General features: G+C 44.2%; 1 protein-coding gene and 1 pseudogene across 1 annotated transcript; one reads left to right on the top strand and one right to left on the bottom strand.

Moving 5' to 3' along the window:
* LOC137345774 (nuclear factor 7, brain-like) overlaps positions 1–25106 on the bottom strand; it is a 61488-nt pseudogene that overhangs the window by 22042 nt on the left and 14340 nt on the right.
* Positions 395–15339, top strand: LOC137346318 (probable G-protein coupled receptor 139). The gene is made up of 5 exons (XM_068009809.1): positions 395–596; positions 750–869; positions 3238–3311; positions 4944–5071; positions 14403–15339. The coding sequence occupies exons 1-5, from the start codon at positions 395–397 to the stop codon at positions 15337–15339; spliced, it is 1461 nt and encodes a 486-aa protein (XP_067865910.1).

Here is a 25106-nt window from a genome sequence, read left to right on the forward strand (position 1 = left end):
GAAATTGTACCCTGTACACCAAAGTCCAGATCATCAATATATGTCAGGAAAAGCAAGGGTCCTAACACTGATCCCTGGGGAACTCCACTAAAAACCTTCCTCCAGCCCAAAAAACATCCATTAACCACTGCTCTTTGTTTCCTATCACTCAACCAATTCCATATCCAGGTTGTTACTGTCCCTTTTATTCCATGAGCTATAATTTTGCTCACAAGTCTGTTGTGTGGTACTGTATCAAATGACTTTTGAAAGTCCATGTGCACCACATCAACAGCATTGCCTTCATCAGCCCTCTCTGTTACCTCCAAAAAAAACTCAATAAGGTTTGTTAACGACAGAAATGTGGAGGTTGTTGAGGGAGCACTTGCTATGACTGCTGGATAGGTTTGTCCCGATGAGGCAAGGAAGGGATGATAGGGTGACGGAACCTTGGATTACAAGAGATGTGGAACAGCTAGTCAAGAGGAAGAAGGAAGCTTACTTAAAGGTGAGGAAGCAAGGATCAGACAGGGCTCTGGAGGGTTACAAAGTAGCCAATAAGGAACTGAAGAATGGACTTAGGAGAGCTAGAAGGGGACATGAAAAAGTCTTGGCGAGTAGGATTAAGGAAAATCCCAAGGCGTTCTACACTAATGTGAGGAACAAGAGGATGGCCAGAGTGAGGGTAGGGCCGATCAGGGATAGTGGAGGGAACTTGTGCCTGGAGTCAGAGGAGGTAGGGGAAGTCCTTGATGAATACTTTGCTTCAGTATTCACTAGTGAGAGGGACATTGTCGTTTGCGAGGACAGCGTGAAACGGGCTGATATGCTCGAACAGGTTGATGCTAAGAAGGAGGATGTGCTGGAAATTTTCAAAGACATGAGGATAGGTAAGTCCCCGGGGCCAGACGGGATATACCCAAGGTTATTACGGGAAGTGAGGGAAGAGATTGCCGCGCCTTTGGCGATGATCTTTGCGTCCTCACTGTCCACTGGAGTAGTACCAGATGATTGGATGGTGGCAAATGTTATTCCCTTGTTCAAGAAAGGGAATAGGGATAACCCTGGGAATTACAGACCAGTCAGTCTTATGTCAGTGGTGGGCAAATTATTGGAGAGGATTCTGAGAGATAAGATTTATAATTATTTGGAAAAGCATAGTTTGATTAGAGATAGTCAGCATGGCTTTGTGAGGGGCAGGTCATGCCTCACAAGCCTTATTGAATTCTTTGAGGATGTGACAAAACACATTGATAAAGGAAGAGCAGCGGATGTGGTGTATATGGATTTTAGCAAGGTGTTTGATAAGGTTCCTCATGGTAGGCTCATTCAGAAAGTAAGGAGGCATGGGATAAAGGGAAATTTGGCTGTCTGGGTACAGAATTGGCTGGCCCATAGAAGACAGAGGGTGGTAGTAGATGGAAAGTATTCAGCCTGGAGCTCGGTGACCAGTGGTGTTCCACAGGGATCTGTTCTGGGACCTCTGCTCTTTGTGATTTTTATAAATGACTTGGATGAGGAAGTGGAAGGCTGGGTTAGTAAGTTTGCCGATGACACAAAGGTTGCTGGAGTTGTGGATAGTGTGGAGGGCATTTGTAGGTTGCAACGGGACATTGACAGGATGCAGAGCTGGGCTGAGAAGTGGCAGATGGAGTTCAACCTGGAAAAGTGTGAAGTGATTCATTTTGGAAGGTTGAATTTGAATGCAGAATACAGGCTTAAAGACAGGAGTCTTGGTAGTGTGGAGGAACAGAGGGATCTTGGGGTCCACGCCCATAGATTCCTCAAAATTGCCACCTAAGGTTGTTAAGAAGGCATATGGGATGTTGGCTTTCATTAACAGGGGGATTGAGTTTAAAAGCCGCGAGGTTATGCTGCACCTCTATAAAGCCCTGGTTAGACCACACTTGGAATACGGTGTTCACTTCTGGTCGCCTCATTATAGGAAGGATGTGGAAGCTTTAGAGAGGTTGCAGAGGAGATTTACCAGGATGCTGCCTGGACTGGAGGGCATGTCTTATGAAGAAAGATTGAGGGAGCTAGGGCCTTTCTCATTGGAGCAAAGAAGGATGAGAGGTGACTTGATAGAGGTGTACAAGTTGATGAGAGGCATAGATAGAGTGGATAGCCAGAGACTTTTTCCCAGGGTGGAAAGGGCTATCACTGGGGGCATAATTTTAAGGTGATTGGAGGAAGGTTTAGGGGAGATGTCAGAGGCAGGTTCTTTACACAGAGAGTGGTGAGTGTGTGGAATGCACTGCCAGCGGTGGTAGTAGAAGCAGATACATTAGGGACATTTAAGCGACTCTTGGATGATAGTAGAATGAAGGGTATGTAGGTAGTTTGATCTTAGAGTACGTTGAAGGGTCGGCACAACATTGTGGGCCGAAGGGCCTGTACTGTGCTGTACTGTTCTATGTTCTATGTTAAACATGATTTTCCCTGGAGGGACATCGGGAGAACACACAGGACAGCTGGAGGGACAACGTCAGTAGAGCATGCAGGACAGCTGGAGGGGCAACATCGGGAGAACATGCAGGACAGCTGGAGGGACAACATCGGGAGAACACACAGGACAGCTGGAGGGACAACATCTCCACGTTTTATCACTTTAGATTTGCAAGAAATAGATTGCATGACCGGTTTGCGGAACACCTCCGCTCAGTCCGCAAGCAGGACCCTGAGCTTCCGGTTGCTTGCCATTTCAACACTCCCCCCTGCTCTCATGCTCACATCTCTATCCTGGGATTGCTGCAGTGTTCCAGTGAACATCAACGCAAGCTCGAGGAACAGCATCTCATTTACCGATTAGGCACACTACAGCCTGCCGGACTGAGCATTGAGTTCAATCGTTTCAGAGCATGCCGGCCCCCCATTTTACTTTTATTTTTAGTTATTTTTTTCTTTTTTACATTTTTTACAAAATTTTTTCTGTTTATTTCATTACATCTTGGTTTGCTCAGTTTGCTTACCCACTGTTTTTTTTCATGTTTGTACTTGCTGCTGTTCAACTTTCAGTCCGTTAACACCCTATTTGTCCTAATACTTTGTCTTTCAACACACCATTAACACATTGTTTGCCTTTGCTCCATGACCTTTTGGTCAGCTCTGTGGTCTTGTCCAATCTACACCTTCTCCTTTGTTATCTTTTGCCCCACCCCTGGCTCACTTGCTTATAACCTTTGACATTTCTAATATTTGCTAGTTCCGAAGAAGGGTCACTGACCCGAAATGTTAACTCTGCTTCTCTTTCCACAGATGCTGCCAGACCTGCTGAGTGGTTCCAGCATTTCTTGTTTTTATTTCTGAATGAAGGAAGAGTGGGAGCATCAGTCAGTGTGATATCAAAATGAGTGTGGGTCACGAACCGGAGTGAAACACCTGACCCCATTGACCATGTATGACTGGGAGTATCTGTCAGAGTGAAATTGTACTGAGTGTGGGTCACTAATCGGAGTGGAACACTTGATCCAAGTGACCATGTATTACTGGGCATATCTGTCACTGTGGAATTGTACTGAGTACAATTTGTACAATCCAATTCTACTGTGAAATCATTGATTTCAGGAATCTGATCTCTCCGTTCTGTTGTGTTTAATTTCCATTTTTTTGTTAAAACTTGGGCATGTATATTACAAATATAAAAGAATTTTATGGATATTTAAACATCTGGAGATAGCTGAACTTGATGGATTTTTTTTTTAAAGGTCAACATGAGATTCCTGGTTTTGAGCATGAAAGAAATCCTGGATAAAAGTGATTTCCAGTAAAAATAGTAGGGGGTTTGAATTAAGAGTTATTCTTTATTGTGGCATGAAAGAATATATTGCTGGCATGAGACTTGCTGGGAAAAGTTAGTTTCAGTTTGAACTGTTAAAATCCACTGGTTTTGGACTAAAGCAGACTTTTGGAATTTGATATGGACCTGCCAGGAGTTCAGATGAAAATTGTTTCCTCTCTTTGAAGAATCCCTGTTCTTGAAAAGCAAAAGGTTGCATGAAGTTGTACTGTTACCTCCTGTGTTGTTGAAGACATCTTGAATGATTGCAGAACCCTTGCATCTTAAATAAATGGACTTTGCATCGAATGTTTAAGAACTGACACCTCTGTTGCTGCACCCCAATGGAAGATTTATGTGAAGTCTTTTGCAGTTGATTGGTTTTGAATGCCGACCCAAAACAGACTGTTCATCAGCCATGCCTGGAACGACTCTGAGTGGCATACAAATATTCGACTTTGGTACACCTTGACAAAACAAAAGACTTCCATCTCTTTAGAGTTAAAGTTTTTTTTATTCCTTCGATTTCTTTGGATACAAACATACGCTTTTCCCAGCTAACCGGTTTTTGTATGTATGAGAGTGAGGGCGAGTGATATAAAAATGCACAGCTTTAATATTTCAAGTTGCATATATATGTATGTATGTATGTGTATGAAGAGATATATATATATATATATATATATATGTATATATAGATAATTTTGTTTATTAAAGAAACCTGGTTGGTGTGCTTTATTCTGGGCACAAATAGAGTTTCTGATTGGCTGTTTCAGTAAGTGAGAAAATTTATTGATATGCTGTGACCTGTGGAGAAGTGGGACTGAATTAACAGTGCACTCCTTCCATCTCAGTCAGGTCAATTCTATGAAGCTGCCTTTGTGTTTTAACAATGTAGTTCATTGCAAAGTGGTCATTGCTGATGTTTGGTAATAAGTGTATGTGAAATGTCTTGCTATTGCTCTGTCTCCTATTGAACTGCTCCAACAGAAACTTACTGAGAGTGAAACAGCAAGACAGCACAGTGTCAGCATTCTCATCCTGTGTATAATGACATTTCTTACTCTGAGTATAGTTACTGCAAACACTTTAGTGATTTTAGTGATGATTAATCCCCTTCCCCCAACATGGTCCTGAGAATCTATGGGTCATGAGTGGTAAATTGTATTATCTGTCTATTGCACAGGATGAATATTGGGCTGTGTTTATTGAATCGTCCACTTCTGTAACTGATTATGGTTTGACGGATCAGTTCTTGTCTATGATTCATAGTCTCGACACATGTAACCTGTATCAATCCCTGTCCTTGGCTCAGTGAGGTGTGTCCCTGTGAGGAGAGACACCTATAACTGATGAACAGACATATTGGGTTTTCAGTGTACAGAGATCAGACTGAGGGCAGTAAGTAATAACATCAGTAAATTGTTAATGATAAAATAAATATTGCACTTCTCTCAGTTCTGGTATAATTCTGGTTAAAGTAATTGTACCTTCTCCAGTGCATCAATATCCTTCCCGAGTCCATATTGTTTCTGTAAATGGTGAACGACGATGTTCCCAGTGCTGATCCCTGTGGAACACCACTTCCCACCTTCCACCAATCTGAGGAAATCCCTTTAACCCCTACTCCCTGTTTTCTGTTTCTGTAGCCAGCTCACTGTCCATTCTGCTGCTTGTCCCCTAACTCCACTTGCTCTGAGATTAGTCATGAGTCTGCTGTGTGGTCACTTATCGAAGACCTTTAGAAAATCAATGTATATTACATCATCTATATTAGTCTTATCCACTCTTTCTGATATTATTTAAAGAATTTAATAAGGTTGGTCAAGTATGACATTTGTTTTAGAATATGTGTTGATGACTGTTACGTTATGTGTTTCTAGATGTTTCTCAGTTACATCTTTGAATAAGGATTCCATTATTATTTCTATCACTGATATTGTGCTAACTGGTCTGCAGTTTGTTAGACTTGTTCTATGTTCTAATGATTATTAATGAACAGAAACTCGTGCTTCTGCTATCTCCACCTTTGTTTTTTGATATGTTATTCACTATTATTTGACAGTTTCGTTCCTCCTCTCAGAGATCTCACTCCCTTCTTCAGGCTTCCTCATCCTCCTTCCTCATCCACTGGGACATTCTGGCCCTGAGTGTCCCACAACACAAGAGACTTCCTTCCTTCTGAGCTCGGAGCTGTGCTGCAGAATTCCATTTACATTTCTGTCCATGTCAGTCTGCCCCTCTCTGCTCCAAAGTCCAGTAAACCCGAGCTCTCCTTAAACTCACAGTGGATGGGATCTTGCTTGACATACAAGATGGCTGTTTCCCGGCCAGTTTCCCTCCAAGATATCCTGCTGGTACATTCTGAGGACCCCCTTTGGAATTGATTCATTTTGATTAATTCACTCACAATTGCTGCTGGCTCTTGACTGGAAATGAAAACCCTCACAAGTTCCTGATCCTGATCTCTGCACGGGGACCTTGTTGTAAAGTATAGGTGCGTGGACCTCGAGTGTAAACATTGGGATATTCCACACTCTGATGTTGTCACTCTGGGAGCTGTGTGGGTCCTAGCGATGCTGCCTTTGTGTAGGATATGTGGACCATTCTTTGTTCCAATCCTACTCAGCTCCCCTCCTTCACATATTTTTCCGTTACTTTGATGACTGTGCTGGTGTCATTTCCTTCTTTTGTCTTGAACTGGAAATGACATCAACTTTGCTTCTAATTTCCATCTCTCCCTCGTCTTCACATGGTCCGTCTCTGACACTTCCCTTCCCTGTCCCGACTTCTCCACCTCCATTTCAGGGGATTGGCTGTCCACCAATATCTACTATAATCCCACTGACTCCCACAGCTACCATGATTATACTTTCTCCCACCCGGCTTCCTGGAAAGACTGTTCCATTCTCCCAGTTTCTCCACCTCCGTTCCATCTGTTCTGACGATGCTACCTTCCACACTAGTACTTCTGAAATGTCTTCATTATTCCTCGGCCGAGGATTCCCCTCCACTGTGGTTAACAGGGCACTCGACTATGTCCATCCCATTTCCCACATTACTGCCTTCACTCCTTCCCTCCCTGCCAGAACCTCGATAAGATTCCCCTTGTCCTCACCTTCCACCCCACCAGCCTCCATGTTCAACACATCATCCTCCAACATTTCTGCCATATCCAGCTAAGTTCAACATCAAACATATATTCTGCTCCCCTCCCTTCCCCCCACTCATTGTGACACCCTGATCCACTCCTCAATCACCCCCAACATCAGCTCCTCTTCCCCAGGTACCTTCCAGTGCAAGCACAGGAGATGTAACACCTGCCCTTCAACTCCCCCCTTCCCATTGTCCAAGTCCCCAAACACTCCTTCCAGGTGAAACAGTGATGGAATCTCCTAGACATTGGGAGAGGAGCAAACACAGATTGAGTGACTGCTTTGCTGAACTCATCCATTCAGTCTGCAAGTGTGACCCTGAGCTTCTGGTCACTTGTCAGTTTAATTCTACATCCCACTCCCACTCTGACCTCTCTATCTCCGACCTCCTCCACACTTCCACTGAAGTTCAATGAGGAAAAGCACTGGATTTTCAGTTTGGCATTTTATTGCCTGTCAAAGTCAACACTGAGATTAAAAACTTCAGATTATAACCATTGCTCCCACTTTCTGCGATGGCCTGTGCTGGGAATGGAGGATGGCTACAACAGAGCCACTGGGAGTGGAGGGGGTGTGGGCTGGTGCTTGGGGTGAGGATCCCCTATTGGTACACAGCTGGCAGGCTGGTCCACATGCCTGGGGTCTACCCACCATTCTCCATCACTTTTCCGGGGCACTGGAGCCTTCTCCTCTTTGCCAGATTTTCCATGCTCCCCTCCCCTTCTGTTATTCTGCTGTAACCATTTCCATCTCCTCTGGACCCATCCTCTGTTTCTTTAATTGTCCCATTCACCTTCCCTTTTATCATTGAATCACTCCTGCCCTCCACTCGATCAGAGACCCTCCCTTTTGTTCTTTCCTCCCCCGATACCCCACTATTCTCCGACTGCCTGATTGCGTTAAAACTGTTAATCTCGAATATCTTCCAGTCCTGATGAAAGCCTATCAGCTGAAACATTAACTCGGTTTCTCTCTCCACAGATGCTGCCTGACCTGCTGAGTGTTTTCAACATTCTCCTATTTTTATCAGATTTACAGCAGTTTCAGTATTTTGTTTTTACTCCAATGTTTATTCCTGGATATTAACAGGGGTGAGTGACATAGGTGGGGAGCGGAGTTTCAGAGTTTTATCTCCACAGACTGCCTCTTTTATCCTTGACAGGTTCCCCGACCTGAAGTCAGCCTGATTGACAGGCTTGGCTTCCAAACGGGCAGGGCGGACTCTTTATTTATTCATTCATGGGATGTGGGCGACGCTGGCCTTGCCAGCATTTATTGCCCATCCCTAATTGCCCTTGAGAAGGTGGTGGTGAGCTGCCTTCTTGAACAGCTGCAGTCCATTCGGGGTAGGTATACCCACAGTGCTGTTAGGAAGGGAGTTCCAGGATTTTGACCCAGCAACAATGAAGGAACGGCGATATAGTTCCAAGTCAGGATGGTGTGTGACTTGGAGGGGAAATTGCAGGTGGTGGTGTTCCCATGTATTTCTGCCCTTGTCCTTCTAGTTGGTAGAGGTCACAGGTTTGGAAGGTGCTGTCTAAGGAGCCTTGGTGCGTTGCTGCAGTGCATCTTTTTAATGCTACACACTGCTACCACTGTGTGTCGGTGGTGGAGGGAGCGAATGTTTGTAGATGGGGTGTCGATCAAGCGGGCTGCTTTGTCCTGGATGGTGTCGAGCTTTTTGAGTGTTGTTGGAGCTGCACCTATTTAGGCAAGTGGAGAGTATTCCATCATACTGCTGACTTGTGCCTTGTAGATGGTGGACAGGCTTTGGGGAGTCAGGAGGTGAGTTACTCGCCTCACGATTCATAGCCTCTGACCTGCTCTTGTAAACACACTATTTATATGGCTACTCCAGTTCAGTTACTGGTCAATGGTAACCCGCAGGATATTGGTAGTGGGGGATTCCTTGATGGTAATGCTGTTGCTTGTCAAGGGGAGATGGTTAGATTCTGTCTTTTTGGAGATGGTCATTGCCTTGCACTTGTGTGGCGCGAATATTACTTGCCACTTATCAGCCCAAGCCTGGATATTGTCCAGGTCTTGCTGCATTTCTACACGGAATGCTTCAGTATCTGAGGAGTCATGAATGGTGCTGAACATTGTGCAATCATGAGCAAACATCACCACTTCTGACCTTATGATTGAAGGAAGGTCATTCATAAAACAGCTGAAGATGGTTGGGAGCATGAGCGGACCCCCATTTTACTTTTAGTTATTTTTTCTTCTTTTTGATTTTTTTTGTGGTTTTATTTTATTTTATCTTAGTTTGTTCAGTATGCCTACCCACTGTTTTTTTTTTATATTTGTACTTGCTTCAGTAAAACTTCAGTTTTTCAGTCTGTTAACACCCTATCTGTACTAATGCTTTGTCTTTCAACACACCATTAACATCTTCTTTGCCTTTGCTCCATGACCTTCTGGTCGTTTTTCTCTGTGACTTTGTCCTATCTACACCTTCTCCTTTGTTATTGCTTGCCCCACCCCTGCTTTACTTGTTTAAAACCTTTCACATTTCTAATATTTGCCAGTTCTGAAGAAGGTTCACTGACCTGAAACGTTAACTCTGCTTCTCTCTCCACAGATGCTGCCAGACCTGCTGAGTATTTCCAGCATTTCTTGTTTTTAATCGAAGATGGTTGGGCCTAGGACACTACCCTAAGGATCTCCTGCCGTGATGTCCTGGACCTGAGATGATTGACCTCCAATAACCACAAACATCTTCCTTTGCACTAGTTATGACTCCAACCAGTGAAGAATTTTCCCCCTGATTCCCATTGACTTCAGTTATACTCGGGCTCCTTGATGCCATACTCTGTCAAATGCTGCCTTGATGTCAAGGGCAGTCACTCTCACCTCACCTTTTCAGTTCAGCTCTTTTGTCCATGTTTGAACCAAGGCTCTAATGAGCTCAAGAACTGAGTGGCCCTGGCGGAATCCAAGCTGAGCATCACTGAGCAGGTTATTGCTATGCAAGTGCTGCTTGATAGTACTGTTGATGACACCTTCCATCACTTTACTGATGATTGAGAGTACACGTGACTCCAGGATTATATGTTGTCTCCCTGGTGCTATGGTCAAGGATATCACGGAGCGGCTACAGGACATTCTGAAGGAGGAGGGGGAGCAGTCAGAGGTCGTGGTACACATTGGTACCAACAACATAAGGAGAAAGTGGGAAGAGGTCCTGCAACAAGAATTTAGGGAGTTAGATAGCAAATTAAAAAGCAAAACCTCAAAGGTTGTAATCTCTGGATTACACCCGGTGCCACATGCTAGTGAGTATAGGAATAGGAGGACAGGGCAGATGACTGTGTGGCTGAGGAGTTGGTGCAGGAGGGAGGCCTTTAGTTTCCTGGACCACTGCATCTATTTCTGGCAAAGGTGGGACCTATAGAAGTTGGACGGGTTGCTCCTGAACTGGAATGGGACCAACATCCTTGCTGGGATGTTTGCTAGTGCTGTTTTGGAGGTTGGTGGGGGTGGGGGGTGGGGTGCGGTTAAACTAATCTGGCAGAGGAATGGGATACAGAGTGGAGGTACAGTAGGGGGTGATGAACAGTCAAATATAGAAGAGAAACTGAGTCATTCTGGAAGGCAGAGCAAATATAGACCTGTTGAGGCACAAGTGAAAAATGTAAGGCTGGATTGCATATACTTTAATGCAAGGAGTCTTACTAATAAGGCAGATGAATTAAGGGCATTGATTAGCACATGGGATTATGATATTATTGCTATCACAGAGACATGGTTGAGGGAGGGACAGGACTGCCAACTCAATATTCCAGGGTATAGAATCTTCAGGCGCAACAGGGGAGGGGATAAAAGAGGAGGTGGCATTGCACTGTTGATCAAGGAGTTCATTTCTGCAGTAAGGAGGGAAGACATCTTGGAAGGTTCCTCAAATGAGGCCATTTGGGTAGAATTTAAAAACAAAAAGGGGGCAATCACTTGGCTGGGCGTGTACTGCAGGCCTCCAAACAGTCAGGGAGAGATCGAGGAGCAGATATGGAAGCAAATCCCAGAGAGGTGTAAAAATAATAGGGTTATAATGGTAGGAGATTTCAACTTCCCCAGTATCAACAGTGATAGTCTTAGTGCAAAAGGCTTAAAGAGGGGAGCGGAATTCTTAAAATGCGCACAGGAAAGCTTTTTGAGCCAGTACGTAGAAAGTCCTACAAGAGAAGGGGCAGGACTAATCCGAATCCTAGGGAATGAAGCTGGACAAGTGGTAGAAGTGTCAGTGAGGGAGCATTTCGGGATAGTGACCATAACTCTACGATTTAAGTCAGTTATGGAAAAGGGCAAAGATGAGCCAGAAATAAAGGTACTGAATTGGGGGAAGGCCGATTTCAATCTGTTAAAACAGGATCTGGCCAAAGTGGACTGGGAGTAACTACTTGTCGGAAAGTCTACGTCAGACCAGTGAGAGTCAAAGAGGAAATAGTGAGGGTTCAAAGCCAACATGTACCCGTTAAGGTGAAGGGTAGGACCAACAAGTTCAGGGAACCCTGGATGTCAAGGGATATAGATTATTGGATCAGGGAAAAAAAGGAGGCTTATGGAAGATTCAGAGCGCTGAAAACAGCAGAGGCACTAAAGGAGTATAGAAAGTGTCGGGGAGGTACTTAAAAAAAAGTAATTAGTAGAGCAAAGAGGGGACATGAAAAAATATTGGTGGGAAAGATAAAGGAAAATCCTAAGGCATTTTATAAGTATATTAAGGGCAAGAAGATAAGCAGGGAAACAGTAGGGCCCATTAGGGGCCAAAGTGGCAATCTGTGTGTTGAGGCCGAGACATAGGTGAGGTTTTAAATGATTACTTTTCATCTGCGTTCACCATGGAGAAGGACGATGTAGGTGTAGAGATCATGGAGGGGGATTGCGATATACTCAAACATATTAGCATTGAAAGGGAGGAAGTATTAGATGTTTTAATGGGCTTGAAAGTGGATAAATGCCCAGGCCCAGATGAGATGTATCCCAGGCTGTTATGTGATGCAAGGGAGGAGATAGCAGGGGATCTGACACAAATTATCAGATCCTCTTTGGCCACAGGAGAGGTGCCAGAGAACTGGAGGACAGCGAATATGGTACCATTATTCAAGAAGGGTAGTAGGGATAAACCAGGTAATTACAGGCCGGTGAGTCTAACATCAGTGGTTGGGAAACTATTGGAAAAAATTCTGAGGGACAGGATTAATCTCCACAAGGAGAGGCAGGGATTAATCAGGAATAGTCAGCACAGCTTTGTCAGGGGGAGATTGTGTCTAACTAACTTGATTGAATTTTTCGAGGAGGTGATTAGATGTGTAAGTTTAGTTTAGTTTAGAGATACAGCACTGAAACAGGCCCTTCGGCCCACCGAGTCTGTGCCGACCATTAACCACCCATTTATACTAATCCTACACTAATTCCATATTCCTACCACATCCCCACCTGTCCCTATATTTCCCTACCACCTAGCTATACTCGGGCTATACTATAATGGCCAATCAACCAGCAAGTCTTTGGCATGTGGGAGGAAACCGGAGCACCCGGAGGGGCCCATGCAGACACAGGGAGAACTTGCAAACTCCACACAGGCAGTACCCAGAATTGAACCCGGGTCGCTGAAGCTGTGAGGCTGCAGTGCTAACTACTGCGCCACTCATGGAGATGAGGGTAAAGCAGTTGAGGTAGTCTACATGGACTTCAGTAAGGCTTTTGATAAGGTCCCGCATGGGAGATTGGTTAAGAAGCTAAGAGCCCATGAGATCCAGGGCAATTTGGCAAATTGGATCCAAAATTGGCTTAGCGGCAGGAAACAGAGTGTAATGGTCGAGGGTTGTTTTTGCGAGTGGAAGCCTGTGACCAGTGGTGTACCACAGGGATCGATGCTGGGACTGACTTAATGATTTAGATGTGAATATAGGAGGTATGATCAGTAAGTTCGCAGATGACACGAAAATTGGCAGTGTCGTAAATAGTGAGGAGAAAAGCCTTAGATTACAAGACGATTATAGATGGGCTGGTAAGATGGGTGGAGCAGTGGCAAATGGAATTTAATCCTGAGATGTGTGAGGTGATGCATTTTTGGAGGACTAACAAGGCAAGGGAATATACAATGGATGGTAGGACCCTAGGAAGTACAGAAGGTCAGAGGAACCTTGGTGTACTTGTCCGTAGATCACTGAAGGCAGCAGCAAAGGTAGATAAGGTGGTTAGGAAGGCATATGGGATACTTGCCTTTATTAGTCGAGGCATAGAATAGAAGAACAGGAAGGTTATATAAAACGCTGGTTAGGCCACAGCTGGAGTACTGTGTACTGTTCTGGGCACCACATTATAGGAAGGAAGTGCTTGCACTGGAGAGGGTACAGAGGAGATTCACCAGGATGTTGCCTGGGCTGGAGGATTTCAGCTATGAAGAGAGACAGAAAAGGCTAGGGTTGTTTTCCTTAGAGCAGAGAAGGCTGAGGGGGGACATGATTGAGGTAGACAAAATTATGAGGAACATTGATAGGTTGGATATGAAGAGACTTTTTCCCTTAGCGGAGAGGTCAATAACCAAGGGGCATAGATTTATGGTAAGGGGAAGGAGGTTTCGAGGGGATTTGAGGAAAAATATTTTCACCCGGAGCGTGGTTGGAATCGGGGACGCACCTCCTGAAGGGGTGCTAGAGGCAGGAACACTCACAACATTTAAGAAGTATTTAGGTGAGCAATTGAATGATCATAGCATGCAAGGCTGCGGGCCAAGTTCTGGAAAATGGGATTAGAGTAGTTAGGTGCTTGATGGCCGGCACAGACACGATGGGCCGAAGGGCCTGTTTCTGTGCTACCTAACTCTATGACTCCATGACACTGATGGAGCGGTAATTGGCTGGCTTGGACATGTCCTGCTTTTTGTATACAGGACATACACTGGCAATTTTCCACATTGCCGGGTAGATGCCAGTGTTGTAGCTTTATTGGAACAGCTTGGCTAGGGGCACGGCAAGTTCTGGAGCACAGATCTTCAGTACTATTGCTGGTATATTGTCAGGGCCCAGAGTGTTTACAGTATCCAGTGCCTTCATTCGTTTCTTGATATCACGCGGAGTGAATCGAGTTGACTGAAGTCTGGCATCTGTGATGTTGGGGACTTCAGGAGGAGGTCGAGATGAATCATCAACTCGGCACTTCACCTGAAGATTGTTGCAAATGCTTCAGCCTTATCTTTCATACTGATGTGCTGGACTCCCCCATCATTGTGGATGGGGAAGTTTGTGGAGCCATCTCCTCCAGTTTGTTGTTTAATTGTCCACCACCATTCACGGCTGGATGTGACAGGACTGCAGAGCTTAGATCTGATCCATTGGTTATGGGATCGCTCAGCTCTATCGCATGCTGCTTATGCAGTTTGGCATGCAGATAGTCCTGTGTTGCAGCTTCACCAGGTTAACACTTCAAATCCTGTCCTTACTGTCTGGGTCAGATACGGAGAATGTTTGATCAGTAATTTCCAGTCTCTTTTCCCTTCTCTCTCTTACAGTTAATTTACTGGCAATTGTGATCCTGTCCCGGGGAAAGTGCGGTCTCTCCACCTGCACCACTCGCTACCTGGTGGCCATGGCAACGGCGGGTCTACTGGTCATTATCACTGAGGTCATACTGTGGACGATCAGTTTTTATTATTTCCGTGGATCTTTCCTAAATATCACCCCTGTGTGTAGTGTTAACATTGTCCTGATTCGTGCAGCCACAGACTGTTCTGTCTGGTTCACAGTCACTTTCACCTTTGATCGATTTGTGGCCATTTTTTGCCAGAAACTGAAAACAAAATATTGCACCAAGAAAACTGTGGCTGTGGTTCTAGCAACAACCTGTATTCTGCTCTGTTCAAAAAACATTCCCTTCTACTTTGCATATGAACCTGGAGAGATAATCGACAACGTGCCGTTTTTCTGTTACACAAAGCCAAGCTATTATATTGAGCCCGGATGGGTGGGATTTGATTGGTTTGAGACAGTTTTAACCCCATTGCTCCCATTCGCTTTAATCCTGTTGCTCAACACTCTGACAGTCAGACACATTTTAGTGGCCAGTCGAGTCCGTAAGGGACTGAGGGGTCAGAGCAAGGGAGAGAATCGCAGTGACCCAGAGATGGAGAGCAGAAGGAAGTCTGTGATTTTACTCTTCACCATATCCGGCAACTTCATACTTCTGTGGTTGGTGCATGTTATAGAATTCTTCTATTATCACGTTACAGGAACAGATCAGAGGGATTACACTGATTCTGAATATATACTTCAAGAAGTCGGATGGATGCTGTTGAATTTAAGTTGCTGCACGAACACATTTATTTATGTGGTGACTCAGTCCAAGTTCAGAGAGCAGGTCAAGAGCGCGGTGAAATATCCAGTTACATCAATTATTCAATTAATGAATAAACAAAATAACTGAGAACAGCCCAGAGGTGCGTCCCAGTGTTTCTCACCCATGAATGGAATATTTATCCCCAATAGGAAAGAGGTGACCAACAGCTGGATGGCCTGTAATACACTGGCCGGGGGTGGGGGTCACACATGGCAAAAAGCAGGGAGGTGGCAAGCACACATTAGGGAGGTGACCTTTGGAGCAGTGAACATAAAGCGGGCCGGAGGAGACTCAGTGCCCTGCAGGAGAGGAGGGGAAACAGCCGCCCTAGTCTCTCCACCACCTCCATTGATTACATTCTAAGTTCCTGACATCTACTCAGAAAACAAAACTTGTTCTCACAAAAGCAAAATGCTACAGAAACTGAAAAGAATTATGTCAACTGATTGTTATGACTTGTTTTATTTTTTGGAGATACTTTATTGCGTCCATCTAATTTCCTTCCCCCACTGCCGTCTCTCTCTCTCTCCCTCTCTACCCCCAATCAGATGGTGGTGTTGGTGGGGGTTGTTGGGTGATTCTGGAGATGCCAGAATTAGAGGATCGCAGAGATCTTGGAGGATTGTATGGGCTGGAGGAGGTTATAACGATAGGGAGGGATGTAGGGGTTGGAGAAGGTTACTGAGATAGGGAGAGATTGTAGTGGCTGGAGGAGGTTACTGAGATAGGGAGGAGTTGCAGGTGCTGGAGGAGGTTACAGTGATAGGGAGGAACGCAGGTCTTGAGGAGGTTACGGTGATGAGAATCAAGGCCATGGAGGGATTTGAGCATGAGGATGAGTATTTTAAAATTGAGTTGTTGTTGGACCAGGAGTGAATGTGGGTCAGTGAACACGGGGAGAGATGGCTGAATGGGACCTGCCGTGAGTTAGGACACAGAGCAGCAGGAGAGTTGGATGAGCTGAAGTTTACAGAGGGTGGAGAATGGGAGGCCAATCAGGAGAGCGTTGGATCAGTCAATTTTGGAGATGATAAAGGCATGGATGAGGACTTCATGAGGATGCAGAAGTTATAGAAAGGGAGAAACTTAGAAAAATCATCATCACTGGGGAAAAGGTAACAAGGAAAGTGGATAATGGGGATCCTGTAGATGTAGTATATCTGGACTTCCAGAAGACATTTAATAAGGTGCCGCACAAAAGGTTAATACACAAGGTAAGATCACATGGGGTTACGGGCAATTTATTAGCTTTGGATAGAGAATTGGCTTAAGCAACAGAAAACAGAGAGTTGGGATAAATGGTTCTTTTTCTGGTTGGCAAGATGTAACTAGTGGGGTGCCACAGGGTTCAGTCCTCGGGCCCCAAATATTTACAATCTACGTTAATGACGTTAAGTTTACAAATGGATATGGATAGGTTAGGTGAATGGGCCAAAAGTTGGCAGATGGAGTTTAATGTGGATAAGTGTGAGGTTATCCATTTTGGTCGGAAGAATAGAAAGGCAAATTATTATCTAAATGGAGAGAAACGTCAGAGTGCTTCAGTGCAGGGGGATCTGACTGTCCTCGTGCATGATTCACTGAAAACTAGTATGCAGGTGCAGCAGGTAATAAGGAAGGCAAATGGAATTTTGGCATTTATTGCTAAAGGAAGAGAGTATACAAGTAGGGAAGTGTTGCTGCAACTGCACAAGGCATTAGTGAGACTGGATTATTGCGTACAGTTTCGGTCCCTTTACTTGAGGAGGGATGTAGTTGCATTGGAGGCAGTTCAGAGGAGGTTCACTGGACTGATTCCAGAGATGAGGAGTTTGTCTTATGAAAACAAATTGAGCAGTTTAGGCCTTTACTCTCTAGAGATTAGAAGAATGAGAGGAGATCTAATTGAAGTATGTAAGATGATTAAGGGAATTGACAAAGTAGACTTAGAGAGGATGTTTACTCTTGTGGGGAAATCTAGAACAAGAGGTCATAGTTTTAGGATCAGGGGTAGCAGATTTAAAACAGAGATGAGGAGAAATTACTTCTCTCAAAGGGTCGTGAGTCTGTGGAATTCACTACCCCAGAGTTGGTGGATGCTGGGCCATTGAGTAAATTTAAGGAGGAGATAGACAATTTTTAAATTAGAAATGGGTTGAAGGGTTATGGAGATTGGGCAGGAAAGTGGAGTTCAGGCCGAGATGAGATCAGCCATGATCGTATTGAATGGCGGAGCAGGCTCGAGGAGCTGAATTGCCTACTCCTGCTCCTAGTTCTTATGTTCTTACGTTTATGTTCTTAAAAAGAAATATTTTTAAAAATGAGGGGGGTGATTTCTTTGGCATCCACAAAATTGACAATGAATCGGGATTCAAAATAGATGTCTAACAAATTGGACAAAATGCAGATTCAGTGGGTTCAAATCAGTCAATTTTTGCCACCATTTTCAGCAAATTACGATGATTGTGAAGACTGGGATTGTATATTGAACAGTTTCAGTTGTATCTCATCATGAATAGTTTGAAGGGACCTAGTGCAGACAATAATGCAAAAAATATGCAGGTAGTGGCTATTCTGTGGAATTTGATAGGAGCACACTGCTATGGAGTAGTGCGAGACTTGGTTTCACCAGACAAATCCAGCAGCGAATCATGCTACGGAAAGAGCTGAGTGGCAGAGAGATGAAAATTTGTTGACCGAGATCAAGGGCAGGCAGACTCTATCAGTGATTATGTTGTGCAGTTACAACACTTATTGCTAAATTACAAATACTGGGACAAATTGAATGAAAGCCAGGGTGATCGTTTCATTTGTGTCTACGGAGTGAATCCACATCGCTCAAGATTATGGGAAAAGTGAGTGAGGACCTGAGGCTAATATTTCGAGTGGCAGTGGACCTCACACTCACATGTGAAGTAACAGCGGGGAGACGAGAACTGACCCACCGCTGACGGGAGTTGAGCTGAAGCTGAGAAGATCAGACACCATAGTAAACACCATGCATGGAAAGCACAAAGGGATTTTCAGAACAAGGTGAAGAGCAGTGACAAGCAAAAATCATATTCAATGTGGAAAGAATCACCACCCTGACGTGTGTTGGTTTAAATCAGCTAGTTGCAGACGGTGCTCAAAAAACGGACACATTGAGAGAAAATGAGGAAGCCCAAGGAAAGATTCAGATACAACAGAACCAAACAATGAATCAGAGGCAAAGGCAGAGTTAGTTTTTATTCATTCATGGGATGTGGGCGACGCTGGCCAGGCCAGCATTTATTGCCCATCCCTAATTGTCCTTGAGAAGGAAGTGGTGAGCTGCCTTCTTGAACCGCTGCAGTCCATTTGGAGTAGGTACACCCACAGTGCTGTTAGGAAGGGAGTTCCAGGATTTTGACCCAGCAACAGTGAAGGAATGGCGATATATTTCCAAGTCAGGATGGTGTGTGACTTGGAGGGGAACTTGCAGGTGGTGGTGTTCCCATGTATTTGCTGCCTTTGTCCTTGTAAACAAAGACATAATACAAATATAGACATTCACAAATTGGATGAAGATACATGTGGTAGTGAGAATGAGAATAACGGTACTCATCAATATGCCTATACTGTGTTGAAGTTGTACGATGTTGTAAGTTTTAACAAAGGGGTAACTTCAATAGAGATGGAGGGTAGGGTTGTTACCATGGAAGTTGATACAGGTCCAGTGTAACAATGGTACCTTTGGCCTTCTATGGAGCCAACATAGCTTTAATGACAGCTGCAAATCCAGATACTAAAACTAGAAAGGAGTGTAGGGAGAGTTATAATGAATTTTTGTCATTAAAGCTATAGCCTGGTCTGCTATACTTTCAGTCAGAGTCCTTTCCTCTGCATTAGCTTTGCGTACCCCAACAAGTGGGCGGCATAGTGGCGCAGTGGTTAGCACCACCGCCTCACAGCTCCAGCGACCTGGATTTGATTCTGGGTACTGCCTGTGCGGAGTTTGCAGGTTCTCCCTGTGACCACATGGGTTTCTGCCGGGTGCTCCGGTTTCCTCCCGCAACCAAAGACCTGCAGGTTGATAGGTAAATTGGCCATTGTAAATTGCCTCTAGTGTAGGTAGGAGAATGGTGGGGATGTGGTAGGGAATACGGGATGAATGTAGGATTAGTATAACTGGGTGGTTGTTGGACGGCACAGACTCGGTGGGCTGAAGGGCCTGTTTCAGTGCTGTATCTCTCTATGACTCGAAGTCCTATGTGTTTACCTCGCAATTTACAGCACTCTGAATGAAGGTGATCCATTTTGTGGCAATGATAACACTTTGGCTTGCGAACCTCACTTCTACCCTCAGCATCTTCCTTTCTGACCTGAGGAGGTGATCCTGGGGAATTCCCAGCTGTTCCTTCCTGTCCCCGGCTACTTGTCTTCCTTTCACTCTCCCAAATTGCACTTACTCACCAATAACCTGCTCACCGATTCTCACTTGGGGTTCTGCAGGAGCACTCAGCTTCAGACCTCATTACAGGCTTGGTTAAAACATGGACAAAAGAGCTGAATTCCAGAAGTGAGGGGAGAGCGACAGCCCTTGACATCAAGTGTGGCACCAAGGAGCCCCAGTAAACCAGAATACAATGGGAATCAGGGGGAAAATTCTCCACTGGTTGGAATCATAACTAGTACAAAGGAAAATGATTGTGGTTGTTGGAAGCCAATCATCTCAGTTCCAGGACATCACTGCTGGAGTTCCTCAGGGTAATGCCCTGGGCCCAAGCATCTTCAACTTCTTCATCAATGACCTTCCCTCCATCCTAAGGTCAGAAGTGGGATGTTTGCTGATGATTGTAGTGTTCAGTTCCATTCTCAACTCCTCAGATCCTGAGATGTCTGTGTCCACATCCAGCAAGACCTGTACAACATCCAGGCTTGGGTTGTTAAGTGACAAATACATTCACATCACACAAGAAGGAAACAATAACCATCTTCAACAAAAGAGTGTTTAACCACCTCCCCTTGTCATTTAATGTCATTGCCATTGTTCAACTCGTCACCATCAACATCCCTGGGTATTCCCATTGACCAGAAATTTAACGAAACCAGTCCCATTAATGATGTGGTTGGAAGAGCTCGTCAGAGACTTGATATTCTGCCGTGAGTGACTCACCTCCTGACTCCACAAGTCTTTTGACCACCTACAAGTCAGGAGAGTGATGAATTATTCTCCACTTGCCTGGATGGTTGCAACTCCAACAAAACTCAAAAAGCTTGAGAATGAAGATGGTCGCCAGCAGTACGTTGCTTCAGGGAGTTCCTCAGGACAGTGTTCTAAGACCAACCATCTTCCACTACTTCATTAATGATCTTGCTTCCAACATATGGTCAGAAGTGGGATGTTCGCAGATGGTTGCGGTGTTTAATCCATTCTCAATTTCTAACATAACAAAGCAGTCACACACCCAGCAAGATCTGGGCAACATCCTGGTTTGGGCTGATAAATGGCAAGTAACATTTACGGGAAACAAGTGTCGGGCAATGACCATTGCAAACAAGAAAGAGTCTAACCACCTCCTCCTGACATTCAGTGTGATTATCATTATTAAACCATCCCCATCTGCAGCCCGAGTGCTACTATAGCAGCAGCAGCGGAATTAGAATCCAGCACAATCTGTAACATCGTCGCCCGGCAGATCCCTCACACCGCCATTATCCTCAAACCATGTGACCAACCTAGTTCAAGGAGCAGTGAAGGAGAACCGGCCAGAAACAGCACCAAGCAGACCTGAAAATGAGGCTTCAACCATTTGAAGCTACAACACAGGACTGTATGTGTGCAGAACAACAGAAGTAGCAAGCTACAGACAGAGGCCAGTGATCCCCTAATCAATGGATCAGAACACCGTTCTGGTGACATCCAGTCATGACTGGGGGTGAACAATTAAACAACTAACAGTAGGTGGAGGCTCCATGAACATTCTCATCCTCAACGATAGCTGAGACCAGCGAGTGAGTGTAAAAGACAAAACTGTAGCATTCACCCCAATCTTCAAACAGAAGTGTAGGGTGGATGATCCATCTCAGCCTCCTTCTGAGGTCCCCACCATCACTGACGTCAGTCTTCAGCCATTCAGTTCAATCCACATGATATTAAGAAATGGCTGGGTGCACTGGATAGAGCAAAGGCTGTTGCCCTATAACATCTCAGCTGTAAAGCTGAAGGCCTGTACTTCAGAACTAACTTCATCTCTAGACAAGCTGTTGCAGTTCATCTACAAAACTGGCATCTACCATATAGGTATGTCCTGCCCACAAAAAGCAGGACAAATCCAATCCTTTCAATTACAGCCCCAGCAGCCTACTCTCAATCATTAGCAAAGTGATGGACGGTGTCATTGACAATGCTATCAAACACCGTTGTCATGATATGCAAAGTGCCTTTAAGGCTGTAAGAGATCAATACTTCTTCAAGGCAGCCAGCTTTAGATGCAACCAGAAGGTGCATATTGGTTGCCCTGGATGCAGCCACACAGAGAGGGAGAACAGAACATACAATATTGCCATTTAACTTTGAAAAAATTGGCTTTGCAGAGACAGTTGATACAGACACAGACTGTTCTGGCACATGAAGGAAAGAGAAGAGCTCTCTCAGTCTATTTGAACCTTATTTATTATTCCCTTTCAGAATTCTGAAAAGTCAAGCCAGATTAATTTTTAAAAATAGCTATTTGTCGATCTATTGTGTTCATCTCTGGAAAGAAAAAGAATTTGATGCTTCAACTACTGAACTGTAATTGCTGAACTCCTACCGTCAGATTCTTCAGGCCTTGAAAGACTTCAAGCAACCTTGGACTGTTCCACATTGGAAGATTCCACTTAGTCAGGAGCGTAAATCCACAAAGACTTTATTGTTATTCTATTTTATTTTTCGGGCAGAACATTAAACACCAAACTTCTGATAGTTCGGGTATATGTATACAAATGCAGAAGTTAGATTCTTTAAATAAGTTATAAGGTCTTTAGATATTGGTTTATCATAGTAGTGTTTAAGATTTTAGTTTTTTTTTCAAATAAACGGTTAATTTGTTGATATATAAGTTACCTGGTTTGATTTACCTTATTCGAGGGTTATTCGGTTGTTAAATTCGACGGCTGCTTTCTTTGATTTGGAAAGCTTAAAGGTATATGTTATGCAACATGTGGGATGTAAGGACAGAATTGACAGTGCATTGCTCCCACCACAATCATAAGATCATAAGAACTAGGAGCAGGAGTAGGCCGTCCGGCCCCTTGAGCCTGCTCCACCATTCAATAAGATCATGGCTGATCTTTTCGTGGACTCAGATCCACTTACCCGCGCTCCCACCGTATCCCTTAATTCCTTTATTGTTCAAAAAGATATCTACCTTAGCTTTAAAGACGTTTACTGAAGAAGCGTCAACTACTTCACTGGGCAAGGAATTCCATAGATTAACAACCCTCTGGGTGAAGAAGTTCCTTCTTAATTCAGTCCTAAACCTGCTCCCTCTAATCTTGAGGCTATGCCCTCTTGTCCTAGCTTCACCTGCCAGTGGAAACATGCTCTCTACTTGTATCTTATCTATTCCCTTCATAATTTTATATGTTTCTATAAGATCCCCCCTCATTCTTCTGAACTCCAATGAATATAATCCCAATCTACTCAGTCTCTCCTCATAAGCCAACCCCCTCAACTCCGGAATCAACCTAGTGAACCTCCTCTGCACCCTCTCCAGTGTCAGTATATCCTTTCTCAAGTAAGGAGATCAAAACTGCACACAGTAGTCCAGGTGCGGCCTCACCAGTACCCGATACAGCTGCAACATAACCTCTCTGCTTTTAAACTCAATCCCTTTAGCAATGAAGGACAAAATTCCATTTGCCTTCCTAATTACTTGCTGTACCTGCAGACCAACCTTCTGCGATTCATGCACAAGGACACCTAGGTCCCTCTGCATAGCAGCATGCTGCAACTTTTTACCATTCAAGTAATAATCCTTTTTCCTGTTACTCCTACCGAAATGAATGACTTCACATTTATTAACATTGTATTCCATCTGCCAGACCTTTGCCCACTCACTCAATGTATCCATGTTCCTCTGCAAAGTTTCACAGTCATCTGCACACTTTGCTCTGCCACTCATCTTAGTGTCATCTGCAAACTTTAACACCCTACACGTGGTCCCCAACTCCAAATCATCTATATAAATAGTAAATAATTACGGTCTCAACACCGATCCCTAAGGCACACCACTAGTGACTGATTGCCAACCAGAATAGCACTCATTTATCCCCACTCTCTGCTTCCTGTTAGTCAACCAATCCTCTATCCATGCTAATACTTTACTCCTGACGCCATGCATCCTTATCTTATGCAGCAGCCTCTTGTGCGGCACCTTGTCGAAGGCCTTTTGGAAATCTAGGTACACCACATCCACTGGGTCCCCATAGTCCACCTTGCTCGTAATGTCATCAGAGAATTCCAAAAGATTTGTCAAGCATGACCTGCCCTTCATGAACCCATGCTGCGTCTGCCCAACGGGACAATTTCTATCGAGATGCCCTGCTATTTCTTCCTTGATAATAGACTCGAGCATCTTCCCCACTACAGAGGTTAAGCTAATTGGTCTATAATTCCCCATCTTTTGTCCACCTCCCTTTTTAAACAGTGATGTCACATCTGCTGTTTTCCAATCAACTGGGACTACCCCAGAGTCCAGCGAATTTTGGAAAATTACTGTCAGTGCACCTGCTATTTCTCCCGCCATCTCTTTTAGTACCCTGGGATGCATTCCATCAGGGCCAGGAGACTTATCAATCCTTATGCTCCATTAGCTTGCCCAACACTACCTCTTCCGTAATAATGATTGTTTCCAGGTCCTCACCTACGTTCGTCTCTTTGTTAATTACTGGCATGTTATTAATGTCCTCCACTGAGAAGACCGATACAAAATACCTGTTCAATGCCTCGGCCATTTCATCATATCCCATAACTAAATTCCCCTTCTCATCCTCTAAAGGACCAACATTTACTTTAGCCACTCTTTTTCGTTTTATATATTTATAGAAACTTTTGCTATCTGTCTTTATATTCTGTGCTAGTTTTTTCTCATGTTCCATCTTACTTTTCTTTATAGCTCTTTTTGTAGCTTTCTGTTGACCTTTAAAGTTTTCCCAATCTTCTAGTTTCATGCTGCTTTTGGCCACTTTGTATGCCTTCTCTTTCAATTTGATAACCTCCCTTATTTCCTTAGACACCCATGGCAGATTACCCCTTTTCTTCCAGTCCTTCCTTTTCACTGGAATATACTTTTGCTGAGCACTTTGAAAAATTGCATTGAAAGTCCTCCACTGCTCGTCAACTGTCCCACCATAAAATCTTTGTTTCCAGTCTACTTTAGCCAAGTCCTCCCTCATTCTATTGTAGTCCCCCTTGTTCAAGCACAGGACCCTGGTATTGGATTTTATCTTCACACTCTCCATCTGTATTCTAAATTCAACCATACTGTGATCACTCCTTCCAAGAGGATCCCTAACTATGAGGTCATTAATTATTCCTGTCTCATTACACAGGACTAGATCTAGGATAGCTTGCTCCCTCGTCGGTTCCATTACATACTGTTCAAGAAAACTATCACGATACTCTCAACGAGTTCCTCCTCAAAGCTACCTTGACTGAGCTGGTTTGACCAATCTACATGTAGATTGAAATCCCCCATGATATTTGCCGTACCATTTTTACAGGCATATATTTTGATTTGGGGGCTGTGTTTTGAGCGGTTGTGCCACAATATTATTAATTGGAGGCTTGTTCGTGGTCAAATCATATTTTAATTAAATGGCTTACGTCTGGAATCAGAATCAGACTAATTTGGAGGGCTCATGTTTGG

This window comes from Heterodontus francisci, chromosome 29 (genome assembly GCF_036365525.1).
Source record: "Heterodontus francisci isolate sHetFra1 chromosome 29, sHetFra1.hap1, whole genome shotgun sequence".
Classification (NCBI taxonomy): domain Eukaryota; kingdom Metazoa; phylum Chordata; class Chondrichthyes; order Heterodontiformes; family Heterodontidae; genus Heterodontus; species Heterodontus francisci.